At 48.2% G+C, this 24196-nt stretch overlaps 1 protein-coding gene across 1 annotated transcript in view; it reads left to right on the forward strand.

Annotated features, from left to right (window-relative positions):
• SLC6A2 (solute carrier family 6 member 2) overlaps window positions 1-24196 on the forward strand; it is a 47573-nt gene that overhangs the window by 16827 nt on the left and 6550 nt on the right. The window contains exons 4-8 of the mRNA XM_006148383.2: window positions 11695-11833; window positions 18853-18987; window positions 20822-20925; window positions 22025-22149; window positions 22994-23106. Coding sequence (XP_006148445.1) covers window positions 11695-11833; window positions 18853-18987; window positions 20822-20925; window positions 22025-22149; window positions 22994-23106 — 616 coding nt within the window. The remainder of the gene's footprint in view (window positions 1-11694; window positions 11834-18852; window positions 18988-20821; window positions 20926-22024; window positions 22150-22993; window positions 23107-24196) is intronic.

The following is a 24196-nucleotide window of genomic DNA, read 5'->3' on the forward strand; positions in this document are numbered from 1 at the left end:
GCTGTCTCCATGCATTACAACTATCAGACTCTTCATACCTTCAATTTCAATGGCTTCCAAAATCTGCACCATGTTAAGTTGGTCTAACAAGCCACTCTATCTGTGAAGTAAAATAGTTTTAGAATAGCCGAAGATCTGGGAACCAGCAGTTAGCGTAATGGCTATGTCATTGGACTTCCACGTAGTCGACTGCACAACATGTGCACTTGCAAGAGAGAGAAAGAGAGAAGGAAAGTGAGGACCATCCCAGGAGGGATGGTCATGCCACAGTCCCTTCTCTTCCAGCCTCCTCTAGGGATTTTGGGCATGCACGCACATGTGTCTGGTGTGATTTTCAAACTGCCGAATCTGGGATTCAAACCATGGCCAACCATGTGCGAGTCCAGCTCCTCAATCACTATGCCATTTGCTGGCCCTGAGATATATTTTTCCATAGAACACATTTTCCATGAACTGTTTGAAGGCCTCTCATATATGAGGTCTTCATGTGTGCATGAGAAGTACAGATTGGTGTTAGGAGGCAGAGCATCATTAACAGAAGAAACATTTTAGGTTGAAATAATTTTATCCACAGAAAAGTTGTATATACCTCTACCCAACTTTCCTTAGTATTGGCTCCTTACAGAGCGGCACAAGTACTAAAACCAGAAAATTAACATTGATGTACTATTAACTAATGTACGTAGACCTTATTTGAATTTTACAAGTTTCCCCACGAATGTCCCTTTTTGGTAGTTAGTGGTTATATTTTCTTAATCTCCTTCCATCTGTGAGAGTTCTTGATCTTTCCTTGAGTTTCATGACCTTGGCACTTTTGAAGAGTAACAGCAGTTACTTTTTGAATTATCCCTCAGTTTGAGTTTATTTGTTGTGTCCTTCTCAACACATTCTATTAGGAAGACATGATGTCAACTTGTCTTATCACTTGTGATATTAACTTTCAACACTTGCTGAAGGAGCAGTCTGCCAGTTTCACCTGTACAGAGAAAACATTTTTCCTTTATAGTAGGTATCTTTTGGGGAGCTACTTGAAGGCTATGTAAATTATCTAGCTTCTCATTATGTATTATTATTATCATTATTATTATTAGTTTTTGTTAGAGTGCATTCACTTGCCAGACAAAGAGAGAGAAAAAGTGAAAAATCATCCCAAGGGGGTGGCCATGCTGCGATTCCTTCTCCTCCTTTCTCCTCTTGGGATTTCGGGCATGCACGCACATGTGCCTGGTGTATTTTCCAAGCTGCCAGGTTCAGGTCTTGAACTATGCAATCAGATGTCTGGGATATAGCTGCCTTAACCTCCCCATCATCTGGTGGACCTCATCATGCTTTTGACTACAAGTTGTTAGCATCCTTTGATGAGTCTTGCAAGGATTATTTCTGTAGTATTTGCCTAATCGTGATTTTCTATTCCCGTCATTCCCTCTAGATCAATCCATTGATATTCTTCTGTAGGGCAGGGCTGTTCCTTCTATGTAATTTATTCATTCATCCAATTACTCATGTACATCGGGACAGAGTCATTGACGTTTACTCTGTGGTCTGAATCCATACCCATCACTACTTAACTTGATGATCCCTTGAAACCTCTTAGCATCTACTCCATCCTTGAAAGTCCCTGAGGAAGGTGATGGCCAACTTGGTTTTAGCCACCTAATTTAAAGCGTTGGCATGATGCTCTCATTGGAAAGTAGTATCAGTTTAGTGTGTTTATCCATCGGGCCTGAGTGAGTTCCATTTTGGCAGTCCCTGTATGTACAAGTGTTAGTAGTTAGGCAGAAAGTATAAGGGAGTCTTCCAACAGTTCATGGAAAATGTGCATTATAAAAAAACTGGGCATGGATTTCACTGTTTTTTATTTTATTTTTTTATTTTTTTGCACCAAAATAAACTGGTACTTTAATTCAGGTTTTCTTTGAACCCTTTGAAGTCCCCTTGTACATGTTATGTGCTGTGGGGCCTGATGGATAAATCCCACTGGACTCCACCCTCGAGATTTATATAGACCAGAGGTCCCCAACCTTTTTCATAAAAGATCATAGAGGAGATGTTATAGGTTTTTCTGGTCACATATGTCCCTGTTGCATATTCTTTGTTTTACTTCACCCTTTAGAAAAGTAAGCACTGGGGCCAGCAGGTGGAGTTGTGGTTAAGGCGTTGGACTCCTACATGGCTGACTGCAGTTCGAGTCCTGGACCTGGTGGCTTACTTTCTCGCTTTCCTTCTCTCTCTGTTTCTCTGGTGAGGGCAAGTATCCTGTAGCAAATTTTTAAAAAATTATAATAATAATGCATAAAATTAAAATGAAATGAATACAAAAAAAGTAAAGACCATAGTTAGTTCTCCCTAAATGGCCCTAGATGGTTGCTTACCAATTACTGGACTACAGCAAGCCTTCCCAGTAAAAAATTCTGCGATGATTCAAATGTTCTAGATGTGCATGGTCTAGTGAAATAGTCATTTGCCATGTGAGGCTACCAAGCAGGTGAAATGTGGCCAGCATGACTGAGGAGCTGAATTTTTCATTTTATTTCATTCGAATGCATTTACCTTTAAATGGTCACACGTGGCTAGTAGCCACAGTACTGAATCGTGCAAGTCTAGAGTGTGAGAAAAGACAAAATGACAGACAGCCAAACTTCACAGGCATGCTCCTTCACTCTCGGGGATTCCCTAAGCAAAGAACTGTGGTTGGGTTCTGAGTTTCCCAATATTGGGGTTACCCTGGGGCTATTTTCCTCCCTGTCATCTTGATACAGTGGGGCTGAGGAGATTTGGTTCAGTTAAAAGTGACCTCCAGGGTCCAGCAGGTGGCATTGTGGTTTAGGCACTAAACTCCCACATGGCTGGCCATGGTTTGAGTCCTGGACCTGGCAGCTTGAAAATCACACCAGGCGTATATGCATGCATGCCCAAAAATTTGAGAGGAGAAGGGTTTGTGCTGTGGTCATGCTCCCTGGGGGGGCGATTTTTTACTTTCTCTCTCACTATCTCTCTTTGTCTCTTTGGCTAGAGCACACTCGCTAGACCACTGTGGTCTAAGCTTATTACTCTATGAAAAAGAAAACAGGCCCAAACCCATAAGTAACTTGTCCAAGGTCGTACAATTTAGAGGTGGCATTCAAAGTATTAGGTCGTTGGGAAAGTCATGACATATTTTTCCATGTTTTTCTACGAAAAGTGCATCACGACTTTCAACAACCCAATAGATTTGAACCTAGGCAATCTGCGTCCAAAGCCCAAGCGCTTAGCCAGTGGTTCCAAACTTTAACTGCACATCAGAATCACCTGGAGGGCGTTAAAACACTTTGCTGATCCTTTGCTCAGAAATTCCGATTTCATTGGGGTGCAGCCCAGGGTGAGGGGATTTTTATTAACGATTTCTCTCTGGATTCTGTTATCCAGCCAATACTGACAGCTCATTTTCTGTTTGTTTCTGTTTTTAGATTTTTTGCCACAGGGCACATGTGCTTGCAGGAGAGAGACAGAGAGAGGGGAAGTGAGAAATCAATCCCCGGGGTGGGCATGGCCATGCTGTAGCCCCTTCTCCTCCATTTGCCTCTTGGGGCATGCACAAGGACCTGGAGTAATTTTCTGGGACTCGAACCACAGTCAGTCATAGGGGAATCCAGTGCCTTAACCACCACACCACCTGCTGGCCCAACAGCCCCGGGGGTTCAACTGCATTCTCCTGTCTCAGAGCAGGATTCCTGCCGGGGGGAAGTCTGACATCACTGCAGTCTCATACAGCAGAGGAGAATCTAGGGCCTCCCTTAACCCTAGAAGTGTGACCTCAGAAAATTCCAGAACTATTGGATACTACAGATGGGGCTTTTAGGGCTTTCCTGTCATATGAGTGTGGTTTGCGTGTAGAGACAGTGGAGGGCAGTGAGAGGCAGAGAAAGTGATGCTGATATGTGGGATCAGGTGCTTGCTTTCCCCTCTCGGGAAGGGAAAGGCGTGATTTTTCATGTTGCTCTTGACAGCTCTGTTCTTACAAAAGAAAATAGAAAATGATAGCCTCAAATCTAGTCTCGATAGGATTTGATTCAGGTCTGCCCCCGCAGAGACACCCAGATGGAGGGAGAGGTGAGTTGGGTTTTAGGACTCTGGTTATTTACAACGCCACCCTAAACTTCCTCAGGCTCAGCTGTGAGCAGAATGGGAGGGGAGAAGATGACATCCTTGTGCACAGGGCTGAAGGTGCTTGGGGGTGTCATGGGGAGCAGAAGGCTGGGCTCATTGCAGCATTTTTCCACCCACAGACCTCTCCTCTTCTCCTCTCCCGTGTCCTTGCCCCAGCAAAACGTCATTGCTACCCTGAGCCCGTTATTGAGCATCTTGTCATACCTGTTCATGCAGGTGGAAATGACCCCCTTTCACAGATAAGAAAGTAGAGGCTCAGGTTTTAATAAGAAGCAGAGCCGGGATCTGAACCTAGTCTGTCCTACTCAAGGCTGTCACCCCATACAAGGCCTCTCTCCTGTGTTTCTCCTCTGTTCTGTTAGCCTCGATGGGGGTGTATCTGGGACAGGAGTGCAGGGGTCTCTGTGGGTAGGTAGGAGCCCTCCTCATCTGCTTGAGCCTGCCTGTGGGCTTCTTGGTGTACACTCCAGGTTATAGGCCTCTGGATTGCTCGTTAACGGTATATGGCCCGTTACCTAAAGATTTCTACTTTGAATCAGTCACACCAACTCAGTTGAGGGATCAAGCGCCTAGGACTTCCAGTGCCCACCCTGGAAAGATTAGATACTTTTTTCCCATTTCCCCAAGCCTCCTGGTCAATTCTGTTACCATCTTGCGCTCACTGAAGCTGATGGACTGAACAGAACATTCAAGGGAGCAAAACTCCTCTTCTCCCCAGCCTTGGGCCTGAAGCCAAAAGGCCCCACGTAAAAGAAATGCCGAAGCTCCGTAGCTTTGTCTGTTAAAGGGCACCTTTGGAGAACATGTGTTTGGTGAGAGCAAACTTCTCCCTCCTGCCAGCTCCTGGGGAGAAAGAGAATCCCCCTCCACCCTCATACTAACACTCTGTGCTTAAATGTCAAGTGAGAAATTCAGCCCTGTTTGGCCACAGACTTCGGAAAACCTGGAAAGGATACTTAAGGATGATTCATTTTCATGAAACTGCTGGAAAATTAAACCAAACCCAAGTTACTGTTACTCACCCCCAAGGCTTAGGCCTGCTGGAGAAAAGAGGTGGAATTCTTATGCCTTTCCTTAGGAACCAGCTCTGGCGTCTGGCTGGTCATCTTTTCACTGATGAAGCAACCTTGAAGGTGCAATTCAAATGCACCCGGGTTCAGCCAGCCATGTGGGGGAACATTGCAGCCATCTGATTGGACACTAGAGGCATTTTAGCAAATTTCAAGGCAAGCACGATCAGGTTTTGTTGTTGTTTGATTCCATCATTTTGATCATCAAACTGACTGGACAGTGATTGGCACCATCCACTCAACAGTTGGCCCATAAGCATGGGAAGAAGTAGAATTCAGTGCCTGATTCCGGTTTCTATCTTTTTAAGATATGCCCAGCCCATCTTCTTCTCTTCTCTCTCCCTTCTCCTTCCCTCCCTCCTTCTCTCTCTCCCTCTCTTAGGGCATAGGCTAAGGGGGATCATTTGTTAGTTGAGCCTTGCAGGATGAGGAGAAATTTGCCAGGCAGACAAATGGGCTGGGACCCGTGTTCTAGGCTGAAGAGACAGAGGTCTCGAGGCCCAGATCTGGGAGCGCATCCTCATGATACAGTCCCACGCCCACAGGGCCGGTGACTTGCTGTTGCCAGGAGCGAGAGGCAGGGTGTGGTGAGGAGAGAGGGGAACTGGGCACGGGGTGGATTAGGCGAGGCCTCTGATTCTAAAAGGCTGACACTGTTGTCCCCTAGAGAGGATTTCACACCCTTCATGGTTAGACTTTGGGGTGGGGTAGTTCTTTGATAGGAGATGGAGGAGGCGTGGACACTGTGCTGCACATTTGGGGTGTTTAGCAGCATCCTGGGTCTCTGCCCACTGTCCCAGCAGCACTCTCCTCACCTCCAGATGTAAGGCAAAAAGTGTCTCCAGACATTGGGGGCAAAGTTGTCCTCCATGAGAACCACTGTTTTAGATGATAAGGAGCCTCTGAGAGTTTGGAGGCGGGAGAGTGACAAGGGTAGAATGACACTTTGGGCCCACCATGGTGATGCAGGCTGCTATGACACTGTGCTCCATGGCTCTCACCACACGGGGGCCAGGTTCTACCCCCAGCCCAACCTAAAGGTTGTCCCAGTGCCTGGGGAGGCCGAAGCAGGAGGGTCAGAGCTCAAGGCTGGCCTGGGCAGAGCACAGACCCTGTCAGAAAGAGCAGGCATGGTGGTGCACAGCTGTATCCAGAGGGGAGACTGAGGCAGGAGAGTCCAGGCATGAGACTCTGCCTTTTTTTCTTTTTTTTTTTTTTAATTTGCTTTAGGGTACACACACTTGCCTGAGAGAAACAGAGACACAGAGAGAGAGAGAAAAGTGAGAAAACACTCCCCAGGAGGGATGGCCACACCACAATCCCTTCTCAGCCATTGTCTTCTCAGGATTGGGTCTTCCACACACATATGCCCAGGGTGTTTTTCAAGTTGCCAGGTCTAGGGCTCAAACTGTATTGTCACCATGTGGATTCCAGCCACCCTCACCACCAAGACACCTGCTGACCCAAAACCCCATCTTTAAAGAACAGATAAACAAAACAAAACAAAAAAACAGACAGTTCAGATAGATTATTCTGTAGTAGCGCAGTCAGTAAGTTTAAGGGGGCAGCAGGAGAGAGACAGGGTTGGTGGGACATGGGAGGACACTTACGATAGTCCCAGAGGAGGGTGGGAGTGAGGGAGCAGACCAAGAGACAGGGTCAGAAAGGTCCAGACATAGCACCAATCACATGGGGAATTTGATGTAGGCTGAGTGGGTTGAAGCCACACGGCTGGCCTGGGGACACAGGGGTGGGGGCTGTTCTGGGGAGTGTGTGTGGGTCTCCACGGACCCAATCGCCACATAAGTTGCTCATTCATTCACACGTGCCCACAGCCTGCCCCCCATCATCTTTCCCTTGGCCACATTCAGTCTGCTGACCGCTTTCCCCCACTGAGCTGCAGAAGTCCTGGCTGCCTCCTCAGTGGAGCCCCCCCAGCTGACTCCCTTGGCCAGATTTTCCAGGCACTTCTGCCACCTCCGGTGGCAGGCCCAGGATGGGAGTCCAGGTTGGTCTGAGCCCAGAGCTTGGAGCATTTCTGTTTCACACTGTCCATTTTCCTTCATATTCTTGAAAGGCATCTACCTCTGTTTTGAATGAATGAAACAAACATGCACAGTATCGGCCTGGCCTCCAATCTTTCATTAGTCCAGAAACAAATTTCACTGCTCCCCCAGGATAAGCTAGATGAGTTTCCAGACTCGGGTGTACGCCTTCCTCACGAGCCTGGGCTCTTCTGTCTTCTGTGCTGCTTCCAGCGAGGTTGCCCTCTGACCTGTGGGTCCTGCTGGCCCAGGCTCCCAGAACATCGACACACCCTTTTCTTAGGAGCCGCTCTGGGTCTTCTTTTCTCCAGGTGCAGAAGCCAATTTTATTTTGCCAGGAAAGTGAAGATAGTTTCTAGAAGGCTCAGGCTGATCTAAAGGAAGCCTGTCGTTTGGGTGAGCCTCTTGTTTCATGGGATTCAAGCATGGACCTCCACTTTCAGCGCCTGTTAGAACCTCCTGGAGAATTTAAGCACTACTGACACCGAGGCCCCGTTCCTCAAGGATGCTAGAGGATTGAGAGCAGGGCTCACATACCAGTAATTAGCAGTTTTCTTTCATTTATTTATTTATTCAGACAGACAGACATGCACCCTCAACAGGGTCTTCATTCTAAGATCCTCCCCTTTGCTCTGCAGGTTCAGGTAGACCTGGTCTCGAACCCTGAGCCTTCCCATGTAGCCTCCAACCGTGCATAGCAGTGCACGCCTCTCCTGTGCTACTGCTGCTGGGCCAGTTTTAGTTGTTTTGTTTCGTATTTTGATCAATAATTTTTTTCTCTTAAGAGAGATTTTTGCTGTAGTGTACATGTGCTCATTGGAGACAGAGAGAGAGAGAAAGTGGGAAATCGCCCCCCCAGGGGAATGGCCAGGACACAATCCCTTCTCCTCCATTCTCCTTTTGGGATTTTGGGCACACATGCAAACGCCCCTGGCATGAGTTTCAAGCCACTGGGTCCGGGACTTGAACCGTGGTCAACCATGTGGGAGTCCAGGCCTTAGCCACTTCACCACCTGCTGACCCCTGATCAGTAATTTCAAGTTCCCCGTGTGATTCTGATGTACAAGCTGAGAACCCCGCTCTTATTGCTAGCTCTCAAACCACATTCCCTTTACTCTCCTCGTTACGTGGGGTGGGAGTAGGGGAGGATGAAGAGAAGAAAGGGGAGGAGCGAGAAAAGAAGCCGGGAGAGAGACAGGGAGACAGAGATGCAGATAGGCAGCAACTGTCCTTACCCACTGCAGATGGGTACAGTTTTTGCCATCAGTGAGCTCTTCTCTTGGCTTAAGCATCTCTCCAGGGAAGGACAATATATTAAGCTACTGTTTGTAACACTCTGGTATGAATTTTTAACCAGTCTCTCTCTGATGGACCCCTGGCCGAGAGCGCAGGCTTATGGAATGAGACACAGAAAGATTAGGATTACGTACAAGAAGTGTGTGGTTGCCCCGGGCAGTATGGGAAAGCTGGCCAGGCCAAAAGGGTTAGAGATAGACCACAAGGTGGGGGAGAGGTTGCTAACAAAGGGAGTGAGAGTGTATGGGGGATTCCGTTCCTTTCCTTCCTAATTCTCCTTGGGGTAGTCCTGGGGTCTCTTTTTTTATTATAGGATTGTTGAGTTTAGCAATTCAGGAAGGGAGTGCCTGTCTGCTCCTGATGCAGCAATCTGCTATGCGTTAGTTAACAAGTCTGTCATCCTGGACTTAGCACCAGGGACCCAGGGGTGGCTAACCCATCTCCTCATTATGGTGGGGCCTTGTACACAGTCAGCCCTGCAGCTGCAGGAGGAGGTTCGCTTGGTAAATGAGCCAAGAGCCACAGGAACTGAAAGGGTGAAAGATTTGTGTCAGAGGTGATCAGGGTGTCCTCCCAGAGGAGGTGACTTTGGAGGTAGGCCTTGAAGGGTGTCAGGTAGTTATCTGCCAACTTCAGCTTGGTGTAAAGGAGGGTGGGGCAGAGACCTGTTCTAGGGGCCCCTGCAGCTCCCTCGACCCTCCCAATACACGTTACATTTATTTTGATTTTTAATTTAATGCTGCCTCCTGCGTTACAATAGGTGAGCCCGCCATGGCAGGGGCTGGTACAAGAGGTTATCTCCGTGGGCTCCCAGCGGGCCCTCAGGGAGGAATGGCTGATGGGTGCACAGCAAATCCCACACCCAGCTGCTCCCAGTTCTGCTCACTTTATCTCGAAGGGTGTGGTGTTATCAGGGAACCTCCCACCCCAGACCTGCCCCACTGTTTGATCGATTGGTCTTATTCAATCTCTGGTTACATCCTAACCCTTGCTGATTAGAGTCTAACTAGCAAAGGGTCGTTTTGTTTGCAATTTTATGTATCAACCGTTCATTCTAGATGATGTAGAGACCTGATATTCTCACACCCCAGAATATTTATTCTTTTTCTTTTCCTCGCATAAAAGAAGGTCGCTTTTTCTTTTTTTTCCTTTTTTTTTTTTTGTTTATAGACCACAGATTAGTTTATTTTTAACACCCATTATGCCATGAATTCATGGGGAATAGGTTCCAGTAGCTCAGGCTCCTTTCCATTGGTTCTCACAGTGTGCTTCTCTGGGTGGAGCAGGTTGGCGCTTTAGTTGAACCCAGGTACCTTTCTCTTTGGCTTCTTTCTTTTTATGGTCATTTTCCTTCACACATTTTAGGAAGCTATCTCTGCTCTTAGAATGTTTAATATGCTCAATACACACATTGATTCTCTTGGCAAGAATCTTTGTTCACAACAACGCCAACAGCATGCTGGGTAACATTGTAGACTCTTCCAGTTTCACCATGGTAACATTTGTGGGGCATTCCTTTTTGAACAGTACCCATTCCCTTAATGTCTACAATATCACCTTTCTTGTAGATTTGCATATATATCGTCAAAGGAACCTCTCCATGTTTTCTAAAAGGCCTAGAGAACATATATCAGCTGCCTCTGCTCTTTCACTTTGTGTTCAGCATTAATTACTGGAAGATGGCGGTTCCAGCCAAAAGACAAGGTCGCTTTTTCTTGAACGCTAACATAGTACAGGGAAGGGAGTATCATGAATGACAGGTCAATGACTGAAGCGTCAATGCGCACAGGCGTGTGACCAGCACCAGATCAGGACACAAAGCATGACAAGCCTCCCGGGTGGCCTCACTCTGTCAGAACGCTCACCCCATTCCAGGGGACACGTTCCCTGGCTGACCCCTTAGGTGAGCTTTGCCTGTGGTTGAACTCCATGCGAATGGAACCTAGTTAAGAGCTCTGCTGGCTTTAACTTCCTCACCGCATCGCGTGTGCGAGGCTTATCCATGTGGAGGTGTGGCTGTCCAGTACTCCAGTTTATGAATGTATCCTGTTTGTTTATCCAATCTATTGTTGACGGATATTTGAGTATTTTGCAGTTTGGGGTTATTACAAATAATGCTACTCTGAACATTCTAGACTGTGTCTTTTGGTGCCCATGTATACATATTCCTATTGGGTAAATACTTAGGAGCAGAATTGCTAGAGCACAATTCATGCATACTTTATTTTTTTATTTTTGCCATAGAGTGCTTGAGCTTACTGGGGAGAGACAGAGACAGAGAGAGAGAAAGTGAGAAATCATCCCTATGGGGATGGCCACACTGCAATCCCTTTTTCTCTATTCTCCTCCTGAGATTTGGAGCGCGTGCACACACACACACACATGCACACACACACACACGCACGCACACACACACACACCCTGTATGATTTTCAAGTTGCCAGATCCAAGTTAGAACCACAGTTGACCATGTGGGAATCCAGCACTTTAACCACCATGCCACCTGCTGGCCTGAAATATGCAAACATTTAACTTCCATAGGAGGACTGTATGCTCCTATCTCAATCTCTAGACCAGGGATTCTCAATTGCAGCAGTATGGATATTTTAACAATTGGGGACTGCCCTGTGTCTTGAGGGGTGCTCTTCAGCACCTGTGGTCTCTGTCCACTAGATGCCAGTAGCACCACCTCCCCCCATGACAGTAAAAGTCATGCCAGTGAAAATATCTCGGACTTGCTAAATATCCTCTGGCAGGTGGGTTGTGGAAGGAATCGTACCCCTTGCTGCTCTAGAATGTGAGCTCTTTGAGGACAGGGACCCCTCTTCTTATTTATCACTGTCCCCTCGGGGCCAGGCATGCAGTAGACACTTAAGAGCATCTTGTCTTTTGAAAGCAGTCTTGAGCTGGGAATCTCTCCTGCTTTGCCTGGGGCAGGACAGTCCTGGGCTGTCAGTCATGCTCTGTGGACTAGAGCAGGCCCACATGATGCTTGGCAGTGGCCAGGGCCCCAGAGTCAGGGGAGAGTGGCTGGGTCCTGTTTCCATTCTTGGGTGTGTACAAGGACTGGCCTGTGGTCATGGCTCAGTCATCCTCCCTGACATCCTCCCTGGTTCCCTCCGCTCTCCTCTGGGCAGGCGTGGCGTCTTGCATCTTCACGAGAGCAGCGGGATTCACGACATTGGCCTGCCCCAGTGGCAGCTCTTGCTCTGTTTGATGGTCGTTGTCATCGTCCTGTATTTTAGCCTCTGGAAAGGGGTGAAGACATCTGGAAAGGTAATTTCTTTGTTTCTCTTTCAGTTGGGAGGTTGGCCTTGAAAAAAAAAAATCTTTCCAAATGTACTACATTTTTTTTTTTTAAACTGGCTATAACTGGTGGTTGGTAAAAAGAAAAGGTGGAACTAGAAGTACAAAGCCTGGGTTCAAGCCCCAGCTCTGCCATGAACTTGGACGAATCTATTTCCTTCCCTGGGTCTACGTCTCCCCAACAGTTGGGTGAGAGGATGCAAGCAGATCATATGCACACTCTCCTGGCAAATGTTCTCAAAGCGAGAGACCAGGGACAGGGCCACTCCCAAGGGCCTCAGGACAAGGCCTACAGCAAGTATTGACATGTATTGATACATTTCAAATTCTGACTTAAAACTGGAGGCAAATGTCCTACACTTGAATATAATCAGATTTGCTTTCCTATAAAAATCAATACATCTTCCCTCTGAATTTTTGAGTATAAGCAAATGCTCCAAAAAATATCTAGTTGTATGCTGAGCCTGTATTTTCTCTGGCACAGTGCTGGGTGTCCCCAAGGTCTGTGTATCTTAGCGAGAGAAGCACATGATTACATGACTGGTGAGGGCCAGTCTAGAGTTACCGTCCTTAACCTGGGGATACTGTCTCCTCTGGTGAGCCCCTCAAGGGTGGAGGTGTTCTCAGGAAATGGCTCATGTTGCTTCTTAGCCTGAGGAGCATCATAAAACAACAACCCTATTTAGCCCCTATGGGGTCTATGTATAACTTGACTACATTAAAGAGGATGTAGTTAGGAAATGTTATGTCTAGTGTTTTGGTTAGGTGTTGCTGTGTTACAAACCACTCCCAAATGTAGTGAATGAAAATAACAAGGATTATATTATCCTTTATGGTTCTGTGAGTTGACTAGGCTCAGCTGGGTGGTTCTTCTGTTCAGTGTATATTGCCTGCACTACGTATCTGGGGCTCGATTGGGCTGGAACATCCTAGATGGTGCATACAAATTGATAGCAGTTGGTCCTGGCTGGGAGCCAGGTTGGGCTGTTACCATGTAGCCTCTGTGTGTTGCTTGGGCTTCTCACAGCATGGCATCTGACTTCCAAGAGTATGTTTTAAGCAGACAAGCCCCACAGTGCAAGTGGCTCTTCCAGTCTCTGCTTGCATCATGCTCGCTATTGTCCCAATGCCAAAACAAATCTTGTGCTGGAGTTCTTATGAAAGGGGACCACACACCTGTGTGAGTTCATTGGAGGTCACAGAGCAACAATCTACCATTATTAAGTAGGCATGAACATGGGAGAAGCTTCATTAGAAAACTGATTTTGGAAAGGGTTGCATCAGATTTCTCTCAAGTATTCCTAGAGTTCTTGGTCATGCCCTTGAGAGCAAAGATGATGGCAAGGGATCAGCAGCCAGTCGGGATTAAATCTATCAAGAACTGGAGGTGGACCTTCATTTTAACTTGTAGGAAATGCAGTGTCTCTCCCAAGGACTCAATGTAGACCCAGGGCTGTGAATTCTGGGGCAGAGCAATATCAGGGCATGACCTCTACCACCTCAATGCTTGGTACATAGTAGGTCTTCAGGGAATATTGAAGGACGGAAGAATGGGTAGGTAAATAGTGTTGGTGAACTTTCTTAAGTGTTCTTTGAATTCTGTTCAACTTACTAACCACTTAAAGATACCTACTATTTACCAGGGTCCATGCTCATACTAGAGAAACAAGAATAAATCAGACAGATTCTTTCTTCAATTGCTTAAAGTCTATGTGTATTACAGACAGGTTGTGGGTCAACCAATGCCACTAGATTCTTGTGTCTCTTCTAGAAACATATGTATGTGTTCCCTTTTAAGGAAACACTAATGGTCACAAACCTTATACATTTTTACGTATCTTGCTTAAAAAAAGAAAAAGCGACCTCCGCAATATGTCATATTAGGTAGTCAAGTTACAGTTTACTGAAAACACAAATTATATGTAAAATCTGTCATTAAACTGATTTAGTGGATCACCACAAATAATTTCTAAAAATGAAATATGCTACATAGTAAGGGTACATTGCACATAAACATATATGTAGTGTGTCTTGATGTGAGAGATCTTTATTACCATGGGTCATGATAAAAAAGATGCTCTGATGGTAGAAAAAGAAAGCTCTTCAACTGAGAGAGTCTAGAGAGATCTTGGAGAAGGTGGCTGTCCAGCTGGGCCTGTACACAGGTAGAGCTGGGCCAGAGGGAAGGGCTTCTCAGTAGAAGCAGCTGCATGAGCTAAGGCAGGGAGGTGTAGAAGCCAGCCTTGTCTAGTGCTCTCTGCACCTCCTCTGGGTGCAGAGCAGGAGCAGGGCTTTCCTGGTCTCTGCAGGCACGGACAGAGGTCTTGAGAGGAGAGAGGGCCACTCCCTGTGAAGTGCACGTGTATGAACTTTGTTGGTGCTACTGGCTTCTAATAATGCATCTTCAAGAATAAGTTCCCCAGAGCCATTGCCAGAGGGTAGAGCCCATGTTACCTACTTTAGCACTTGGCCAGAGCAGAGCTTGTCTGCAGCAGGCTGATGCTCGCTGAGAGAGGGCAGGAGGAGCAGAGTGGAGCATGCGCCATTTCTCTTTCCAAATGCACTTTGGAGGTGAGGGGAAGGAGTGTAATGAGGGGTGGGATAGGAGTGTTACACTGGACCAGTCCTCTTATGCAGAAACTGGAGAATTGAGGAATATGAGTCCCCCTCCCATGCGCCCAAGTTGTAGCCTCATTTTTTTTTAAAGAGAGATTTTTGCTGTAGAGCACATGTACTCGCCAGAGAGAAAGAGAGAGAGAGAGTAGGAAATCACCCCCCGGGGGGATGGCCATGTCACAATCCCTTTTCCTCCATTCTCCTCCTGGGATCTTGGCACATATGCACACACACCTGGCATGAGTTTCAAGCTGCCACAAGGTCCAGGACTTGAACTGTCGTTGGCCATGTGGGAGTCCAGTGACATAACCATTATGCCATCTGCTGGTCCCTGCAGACTCATTTTGTGTAAGTTCTTCTGTGTTCTGGCTGCTGAGCAGGCAAGCACCCCACCAATCCATGGGAAGGAGATTTCTAGAATGGAAGCTTCCCTCAAGACATTCCTGTACCTTGTCTTTATTTCTATAAACTGGCTCATGAGACAACCAGGAATGTTGCTTACTTCCTCCCAGACTGCCTTTGGAATGGGACACTGAGCTTTTCTTAGCAGGCTTCCACAGCCGCAGCGCTGGCTGGAAATGAACCACGCATGTTCACACTTCAGTCTTAGCAAGTGAAGACGGTGCCGGGTAATATGACTCCGGGGACCCTGGGATGGTGGGACAGGATACAGTCCGAACCAGGGGAAGGGGTTCTTAGGCCACACATTTGGGTGTGACAACCATGTTAGTCCACGGAACACCTCAGAGTAGAAGGTAGAAGGTAGAGGTTGAGATGGAGTCAGTCCACCTCCAGGGAGCCCTCAGGCAATGAGTGCACCCTGTACACCAGTAGCCTGAGCCTGGAGCCCCACCTGCCTCCCGATCTCCAGAGTCCTTGGTAGAAATGGCACTGAGCAACTTTCAGCCCTGTCGCCGAGCCCCTCAGTGTCTAGCTGGAAGGTGCTCAGGCTGTTTGGGGGGGGGGGGGTCGGAATAGATGAACACCTGAATTGCAGCAAAGGTGGTGGTGCTTGGGAGAGAGACAGCTGGACAATTCAAAGGAAATCTGGGTACTAGAATATTTACAGAGAAAAATAGTTTTGTTATTTTCACATTCAAGTAAGAATTCTAGCCACGTCTTGCCATTAAAACACCAATACGGGCTGGTCCTGGCTTGCTTGGTCCCAATTATAATGAATAGCATCATTTGCCAATAGGGCTCTGATCTGTCACTCACCCACTCATCCCTCTACTCAGCCACTCACCCACCTAACCGTCCATCCGTGAAATCACCTCCCCAACCATCCCTGCAAACATCCCACCATCCATCCATCCATGAACTCACCTCCCCAACTACCCCTGCAAACATCCCACCATCCAACCATCCATGAACTCACCTCTCCAACCATCCCTGCAAATGTTCCCATCATCCATCCATCCATGAACTCACCTCCCCAACTACCCCTGCAAACATCCCACCATCCATCCATCCATGAACTCACCTCCCCAACCACCCCTGCAAACATCCCACCATCCACCTATCCATGTAATCTTTTTGTTTTGTTTTGTTTTCTTTTGATATTGGTGAAGCCTTTATTATTTAAGGTACTAGATAAAGCTTGCTATGTTTCTCAGTCCTGTATGGAAGAAAACCAACCAGAACAAAGAATATGCCTTTACTTAAAAATGCTGGGCATTTGGAACTTTTCCACATTTATGTAAGACATCCATGTAATCTTCTACCCAGACATCCCAACCAACACCCTACCATCCGTCCATCCATTTAACAACCCAAACTTTGGGCCACTGGACTGTCCAGTCATTCATCCAATAAACATTTTTTGGTAAGTTTTATAATTATTTTATTTGACTTTATTTCTTTATTAATTTATTTTCAATTTGACCAGAGAGGAACAGAGCGAGAATAAGAGTGAGAGAGAGAGGAAAATGAGAAAGGAAGCCACCAGGTCTGGAACTCGAACCGTCGTTGGCCATGTGGGAGTCCAGTGCCATGAACCACCACACCACCTACTGGCTCCCCAATACACATTTTTTAATGTGTGTGCCATGTCCTTGGGATACATGTTTGAAAAATACAAAGATTTTCTTCTAAGGGGCTCACGGTCTAGTGAAAAAGACAAGTGATGAAAGAAGAGAAATCCAGTTCTTGAACATAGGTACGGGAAACACAGTGCTTTATTTCCTGTATCTTAATTTTTATTTTGAGCCTCTTTCTTTCTTTCTTTCTTTCTTTCTTTCTTTCTTTCTTTCTTTCTTTCTTTCTTTCTTTCTTTCTTTCTCTCTCTCTCTCTCTCTCTCTCTCTCTCTCTTTCTTTCCTTCTTTCTTTCTCTCTTTCTTTTTAGAGATAATTTTGCTACAGGGCATGTGCACTCACAGGAGAGACAGAGACAGAAAGTGAGAAATCACCCCTAGGAGGGATGGCCGCATTGCAATCCTTTCTCGTCCATTCTCCTCTTGGGATTTTGGGCACGTACACACACCCAGCATGAGTTTTAAGACACTGGGTCTGGAACTCAAACTGTGGTTGACTCTGTGGAAGTCCAGCCTCATAACTATTACATCATCTGCTGGTCCCCTTTGTTTTGTATTTTAAATGATTGACAAGGTACCATGATAAAGGAGCTACCCTTTGTGGCATATCAGTGTCTCAGAGATGCAGTAGTCCTGTTTACAAATGAAGCTGAGACCCTTAAAGTGCTGTGACACCACCTTAAAGTGATGTGTGTGGCCATGCCACAATCCCTTCTCCTCCATTCTCCTCTCAGGATTTTGGGCACACACACACATACACCCAGTGCGAGTTTTAGGTTGCCGGGTCTGGGACTCTAACTACAGTCGACCATGTGGGAGTCCAGAAATGTAATCATTACACCAACTGCTGGTCCCATGAGCTTGTATCGTTCTAGACTGGCAAAGAACTTTACCCTCCATAATGTTTCAAGCCTTCTGTTCTCTCCCCAGGGACATTTTACTATATTTTTTTTAGAATTATTTATTATTCCATGTGGAAGTCCAGTGCTCTAACCACTATGCTGCCTGCTGGCCCCTCGTGAAAATCCTTGAGGTTGTGTAGTACCAGAGTTTGGGGAGGAGGAACCACCTAGTTCCCAAGTTAGGTGTTCTTGCATGTTTCAGCTGAGTCTTCTTTGGGTCTGGCTATCCCCCTCTGACTTGGTTTTCTATTTGGAGCACGGTCGCTTCTGCAAGGCTGGCTGTGGCTGCATCTGCCTTCAGAGGTGACTGTCACCTTAGTGCAGTTACATCACCTGGGGGCCTGTAGGAAATCCCGAGGTGTGGGTCCTGCCCCAGACCAATAAAATCGAAATTCCGAGCATGGGATCTGAGCCGTAACATCTTTGTCATTTCCCCTAGAGCACCCTAATGCGTAGCCGAGTGTAAGTGGGAACTGTGAGGACACCACACAACCCACCTTTCTTTTGCTCCCCCAACTTGGGTAAAGGTGCAGGGTGTCTCTTTTTAGTTTGGGGATTATCTCTCCCCTTTGTGTTTCTAAACAAGACTTTAAAGACATAATGATTCATTTATTATTATTATTATTATTATTATTTAATTTGCTATAGGCAGATGCACTCCCCAGAGAGAGACAGAGAGAGAGAGGGAAAGTGAGAGAGCAAGCTGCCCAGGTCCAGGACTCAAACCACGGTGGGTCAGATGGCCGTCTAGCACCTTAACCACCATTCCACCTGCTGACCCCAAAACACTTTGTCTTAAATTTGCTCCCACTAAGACTTCCCCAAAGCTGCAGTTTCCTCACCTGGAGAAGGAGAGCAGTTGATAAAAGATGAGGAATGGCCAGAGAGTCTGTGCCCTGTCCAGTCGCATCCCTTCTTGGGCAAAGCGCTTAAGAGGAATGTGGAGAGAGAGGAGAGAGATAAAGGTGGCAGGCTGGTGGGGGCAGGCAAGAAGAGAGAGGGAGGAGGGAGAGAAGATGGTGCAGCGACGATACCAATGGTGCGAGGGGCTGCAGGCCGGGAGGAGGCCCGCGCAGAGGGGACTGCTCAGTTCTGCCTGAGAAACTCGAAGGACTGGGGGGCTTCATAGAGAAGGCAGCGTCTTGTGCCGTGAGGGCCTAAGCTTTGCCCTGGCACCCCAAGCTTCACTGCAGTGTGGCAGCACCTCCCAGTGTGCCCTGGGTTCTGAGCTTCTCTGGGACATGACCTGCGTCCTCACTGTTTGTCCCTGGAGTCTGGTCAGGACCTGGCCTAGAGATGGCGCTCGTGGCATGTGCCCTGGGTGAAGGAAGATGGAAGAAGGGTGTGACTGGCTCTCAGAGGGGACCCCATTCCCTGCTGGCCCCCCACCAGGGCAGGGCAGGGCCAGCTCTCATGGGGAGCTTGTCTATCGCCCAGGTGGTGTGGATCACGGCCACGCTGCCCTACTTCGTGCTGTTCGTGCTGCTGGTCCACGGAGTCACGCTGCCCGGTGCGTCGGACGGCATCAACGCCTACCTGCACATCGACTTCTACCGCCTGAAAGAGGCCACGGTCAGTGCCCAGTGCCCGGTGCCCGGTGCCCACCACCCTTGGGCCAGGGCTGCGGGAAGAGTCTCGGGGCAGGCAGTGATGGGAAATCTGGTCCCAAAAGTGCAGTGCAGCCCCGGAGAGGGTCAGCCCTCAGACCCACCGCTTGTCCATCTGACCAATGCCGATTTGCAGCTGCTGGTTGGTCTCCATACCCAGCCAGCTCGGCAGGTCTGGGGCTCCAGGTTCCACTTAGTGGCCTTCCCATATTGCTCTCTTCAGGGAGAACAGTACCCTATGATGGGGACATGACGTCCTAGGTCCTTACTCCTGCCCTGTGTCCGTGGCCCCTGGTCCACCACAGCCCTACTTCTGCACTCTAGTCCCCCACCCTGGGCCTTTGCCACCTCCTGTGATGTCAGCTTGAGGGGAGACCTGGACCCCGCAATCTCTCCCAACAGTCTCCCACGGCTCACAGCCCCACCCAGAGCCCAGATGGCTGTGAAGGGGGATAAAGGAGCTCGTGGAGTAGCGGAGTCCAGAGCAGTGGGACAAGGGCCAGAGCAAAGAACGCCTCAGAGGGACCCAGGGCTTTCAGCATTCTCAAATGACGGCTGAGATTTTTTCCAGCCTCCTTTGCAGGCCTTCCCTAGTGAGGGCTTATTTTTTCCCTCTGAATGCCAAGAACTTGTTTGTACTTTATGTGGCCCCCCCAATCCTGGCTGGTAGAAGCAGCATAGCATCAGAGGGGTGCATCCCCAAATGTCCTGCCCATCCCCCCAAATCATCACCCTGCTGTAGACCAAGAACTGGAGTAAACCTGTCCCCTCAGTAACTGTCAGGAAGGTGACTGAGCAGGACACGAATCAGCTTTCTAAATATGAAATATATTTTTGTTTTGCAAATTGAAAAGAAAAAAAAAATATATATATGTATATGCCAGAGGGCACATGTGCTGGCCAGAGAGAGAGGAAAAGTGAGAAAGCACCTCCCATCTCCCATGGGGAATGACCACACTGCAGCCTCGTCTCCATTTCTCCCTCCATTCGGGATTTTGGGCATGCATGCATACATGCCGAGACTGTTTGTAAGCCACCAGGTCTAGGACTCAAACTGTGCAGTCAGCCTTGTGGGCAATAGCTATCTCAACCATCATGCCCCCGGCTGGCTCCCAAGTCTCACGGATGTACAGAAACGAATCCTGAGTGTGGAAGGAGGAAGCTCCCCCATCAGATTGCTCCTCCTACTGTGTCCTGTTTGCAAAGTGGAGAGAGCCTAGGACCACACAGGATGGGCGATGACAGCCATCTCAATAAATCTCAGTCACTGCTCTGACCTGAGTGGCTGGCTGGAAAGACCCCCTCCGTACTGGTGAGGAAACTCAGATGGAAAGAGAATGAAATTGCCCAGGGCTCGGCCCTGAGGCAGAGATTGAAGCTCAGATCTTCAGGCATGTGCGTTCATCCCCAAAAGATGGAAGGAGTGAAGACTAGAAATTCTTATTTCCTTAGATGCCGTCTCCATAATTCCTGAAAGCCTGTAATCCTTGCTCTTCCTCCACCCACATTCTAGCCTAGAACTTTCAGCTCATTAACTTTTTTTTTTTTTAATCAGGACATTAAATTGAGCCAGGAAGTTGCTTTAGGGGGAGGTGTGGAGTTGCTAGAAGGGTTTCAGTCTCTCCCCACCATAATTTTGTACAGGCTGGGAGGGGAGCTGCTGAGGCCTCCCATGTCAGGCTCAGACCACATTTCCTCAGGTCTCAAGCATCCTCAGGACTTCCCGACCCTTCCAGAGCAGTGAGGTAGGCTAGTTCTGGAGGATGCAGAGGGTGATGGCTTCTGTCTGCTGGTTTCAGGTGTGGATTGATGCTGCCACTCAGATATTTTTTTCCTTGGGGGCTGGATTTGGAGTCTTGATTGCATTTGCCAGTTACAACAAATTTGACAACAACTGTTACAGGTAAGATCCTTCTCAGGGTGTCAGAAAGCTCTAAATCCTGGGGCTGACCCTTGTGGGAATAAGAAAGAGGGCTCTGGGAGAGAAGACAACTCTCATTGGGCAAGCCAGATCTCCTTCTTGTGGATCCTACATGGTGCTCTGCGGACATGGTCTGACATGGCCTGTGGGGTCCTGGTGAACAAATTTTCTTTCAGGGTGTCCTGCAAACAGATGTAAAGTGCAGAGCTGGGACATCTGAGGTTGCTCACACTGGGAGACTGTGAGGACAGGTAGCCAGGAAGCATTGTGTGACTTTCAGAGAAGACAGTGCCACCTGATGCCCATGGGCAGGGGTGGGATACCTAGGCAGGGAGGACCTCAGAGGGTCACACGTGGGACTGCAGGGTAGAGAGGGGTTAAAAAGACCATGCTCTGGTTTGGCTCAGCAAGCATTTAGATGCTACCTTCTGCAGGTCCGGTGCTCTCAGGATCTCAGGTGTAGGCACACATTCGGGCCTGCATCCATCACCCCACATCAAAGGCTTAGAGAAGAACCTTAGCGTCTTTGGTATAAGACGAGAATAGGATGAATGTACACCGGTGAGACATGCTATGGGGTGGCAAGAAAATGGGGTGACTGGCAGGAGGACCAGCAGGAGCTTAGAGGTGAATTTGAGGTGAGCCTTGGAGAGGAGAGTTAGGACTGTGACATGCATGCATGGTGGGTGTGCACAAAGGCAGGAGATGGTGTCTGTGGACCTGCAAGGTGACTGTTTTGGTTTATCCAAAGAGCACTTGCCAGAGGCATGGAAAATAAGCCTAGAAGGAAGTCTAGGTCATCTTAGAAAAGCTCTTGCACGCCAGGGTGAGAATCTTGGAGGCACTGGGGAGGCATGGGAAGGTTGTTGAAGAAGGAAGCTGTTGTCTTCATTACCCAGACCCTAGTGTCAAATGGTTGCACTTGTTCACTCACTTACTGTACCACTGATGTGGGCTACTGGGCTACTGTGGCAACAGGACAACTGAGCGGGTCCAGGCTACAGATCCACAGCTGGCCAGTGGTCTGTGGGCAGGCTGAGGGCTCAAGGTGACTTGAACTAACAGTACCTCTTTCTCCCAGGGATGCCCTGCTGACCAGCACCATCAACTGTGTCACCAGCTTCATCTCTGGGTTCGCCATCTTTTCCATCCTCGGTTACATGGCCCATGAACACAAGGTCAACATTGAGGACGTTGCCACTGAAGGTGGGTGGGCTGCCCGCTTGGGTCCCAGTCCACTCGGAGAGGGCACTGAGAGACCCACCTCATCCCAGGTTGCATAGCTCTCCCGTGGCTCTAGGATGGCAAGGCTGGCCGTGGACATGTCCAAATTACTCACTGATGGCCTTTCCCTTAAGGCTGTCAGTGGGAATGCCAGGCAATCCTGGACTCTGGAGATGTCCCAGAACTTTCCTCTGAGCCAGGGTAGGCAGGACAGATTTCAGGGTGTCCACTCTGTGCCAGCCCCTGTGTTAATAAGCACTTGATATTCCTCCATTTTGGTCTCACAAGGGGGTAAGGCATGTGTTAGTAGATTCCCATTGAAATGAGAAGACTGAGATTTGGGCAGTTAAGTCATCCAATGTCACCTAACTAATGAGCGTGGTGCCAGCATTCAAACCTCCGTCAGTCCCACTCTGGATCCTGTGTCCTTCCTTGCTGCTTCCCATATTCTTACGGCCACAAAGAAGCCGCGACCTGTGGAGGGTCTGCTGCTAAGAGATTCAGATGACCTTGAGCTTTTGAGACTAAGAGCAGATCCCTGCAGTATGTAGGTGGTGAGGTTCACAGTAGGTAGTCTGTCGCTGTCCCAACCAGGCACTGCACCTGAGCCTGGCCGTTTGAGGTCAGGATCCCTGATGCACAGGCAGAAGGCAAAGCTGTGCTGGTATCATCTGTCATCTTTAGACTATTGGTCTGCTCTGCACACCTGTGACTGGTCAATTGTTCTGGGGCTGGATGAGCTGACTGGGCCTCAAAATCCCCCCTCCCGTGTGCAGCTCAGTGTGAGAGTCCCAGCCATTGATAAGGTCCTTGATGTTTCTTACAGGAGCTGGCCTAGTGTTCATCCTGTATCCAGAAGCCATTTCCACCCTGTCTGGATCTACATTCTGGGCTGTCGTGTTTTTCATCATGCTCCTGGCCCTGGGCCTTGACAGCTCAGTGAGTGACCTTGCTTAGGACACCTCCCAACCCCCCCACCCCACTGGGCCTGATACCCCACTCCCCAAGATGACCCTCAGCCAGAAGTTCCCATTGCTAGAACCCTTGATTGATAGTTGTTTCTAGAAGGTCCTATTTAAATGCAAGCAAGGAAGTGAGTCCTCACTCAAAAAGATAGGACTTAGGCCAGTGCAACCTTTGGAACCTCATGGTATCATAGAAATCCAGATCAGAAGGGCTTTCGGATAAGGCAAGCCAACAGTTTCTCTTTCTCTTCTTACGAATGGGGAAACTTAATTCAGGGGATCCAGGTAGCATCTTCTCTAAGCAAGTACTTTTCCATATTTCATCGTCAATAACATCAAAAGCAATGAATGTCCATCGTTTCTTAGGTCCTTTACCCCGACGTAAGACTGGAGGTGCTGTATCTCTCTTGTATCTTGTATCTTCCATCCTTTATCATGCCTGGAAGTTTGCAAAGAGACTCAGAGTTGGGCTGGCAAATATGTTTCTTCTCTCTCCTTGTCCTTTCCCGGTAGATCTGCCAGTAGCAGGGTGTTGAGAAGGATTCTGAGGCTGCTTCTAGGGTCGCAGGGAAGAATATCGGTTTCAATACATTCCCCCTAGCTGGGATATGAGACTCTGATTCTGAGAGGTTGGAGCTTGAGGTGACCCTTTTTCTTGGTCATTAAAAAGACAGCCAAAAATCTTGGTCAAAACTGTTGTCTGAAGTTCCCTCCACTAGAAGCTCTACTGTAGCAGATGTTTCCAGAAGGCCTGTTTACATGCAGATGTTTTGCATGGGTGCTTCCACTGTCCTATCAACTCATGAGTACCCACTCAGGCCGAGCAAGGGGCGGAAGACATTGTCGAATAGGCGGAGACAGAAGTTAACTCGTCACCCCTCCTACATAGTTTCTGAGTTCAGTGGCGAACAAGGCGGAAATGGGATGAGAGGATGGGGCCAAAGGCAGGACCTGCCAGTGTCTTGGGCGAGGAAGGCAGTAGCCAAGGTGTACACGTTCTTGGCTGTGGGAGGTCCGTGGTGGCCCAGGGCCAGAGGTTAAGCTCTGGGGAGACTTTCATTCCT

The sequence above is a fragment of the Tupaia chinensis genome, unplaced genomic scaffold, assembly GCF_000334495.1.
Source record: "Tupaia chinensis unplaced genomic scaffold, TupChi_1.0 Scaffold000235_1, whole genome shotgun sequence".
In the NCBI taxonomy this organism is placed as follows: Eukaryota; Metazoa; Chordata; class Mammalia; order Scandentia; family Tupaiidae; genus Tupaia; species Tupaia belangeri.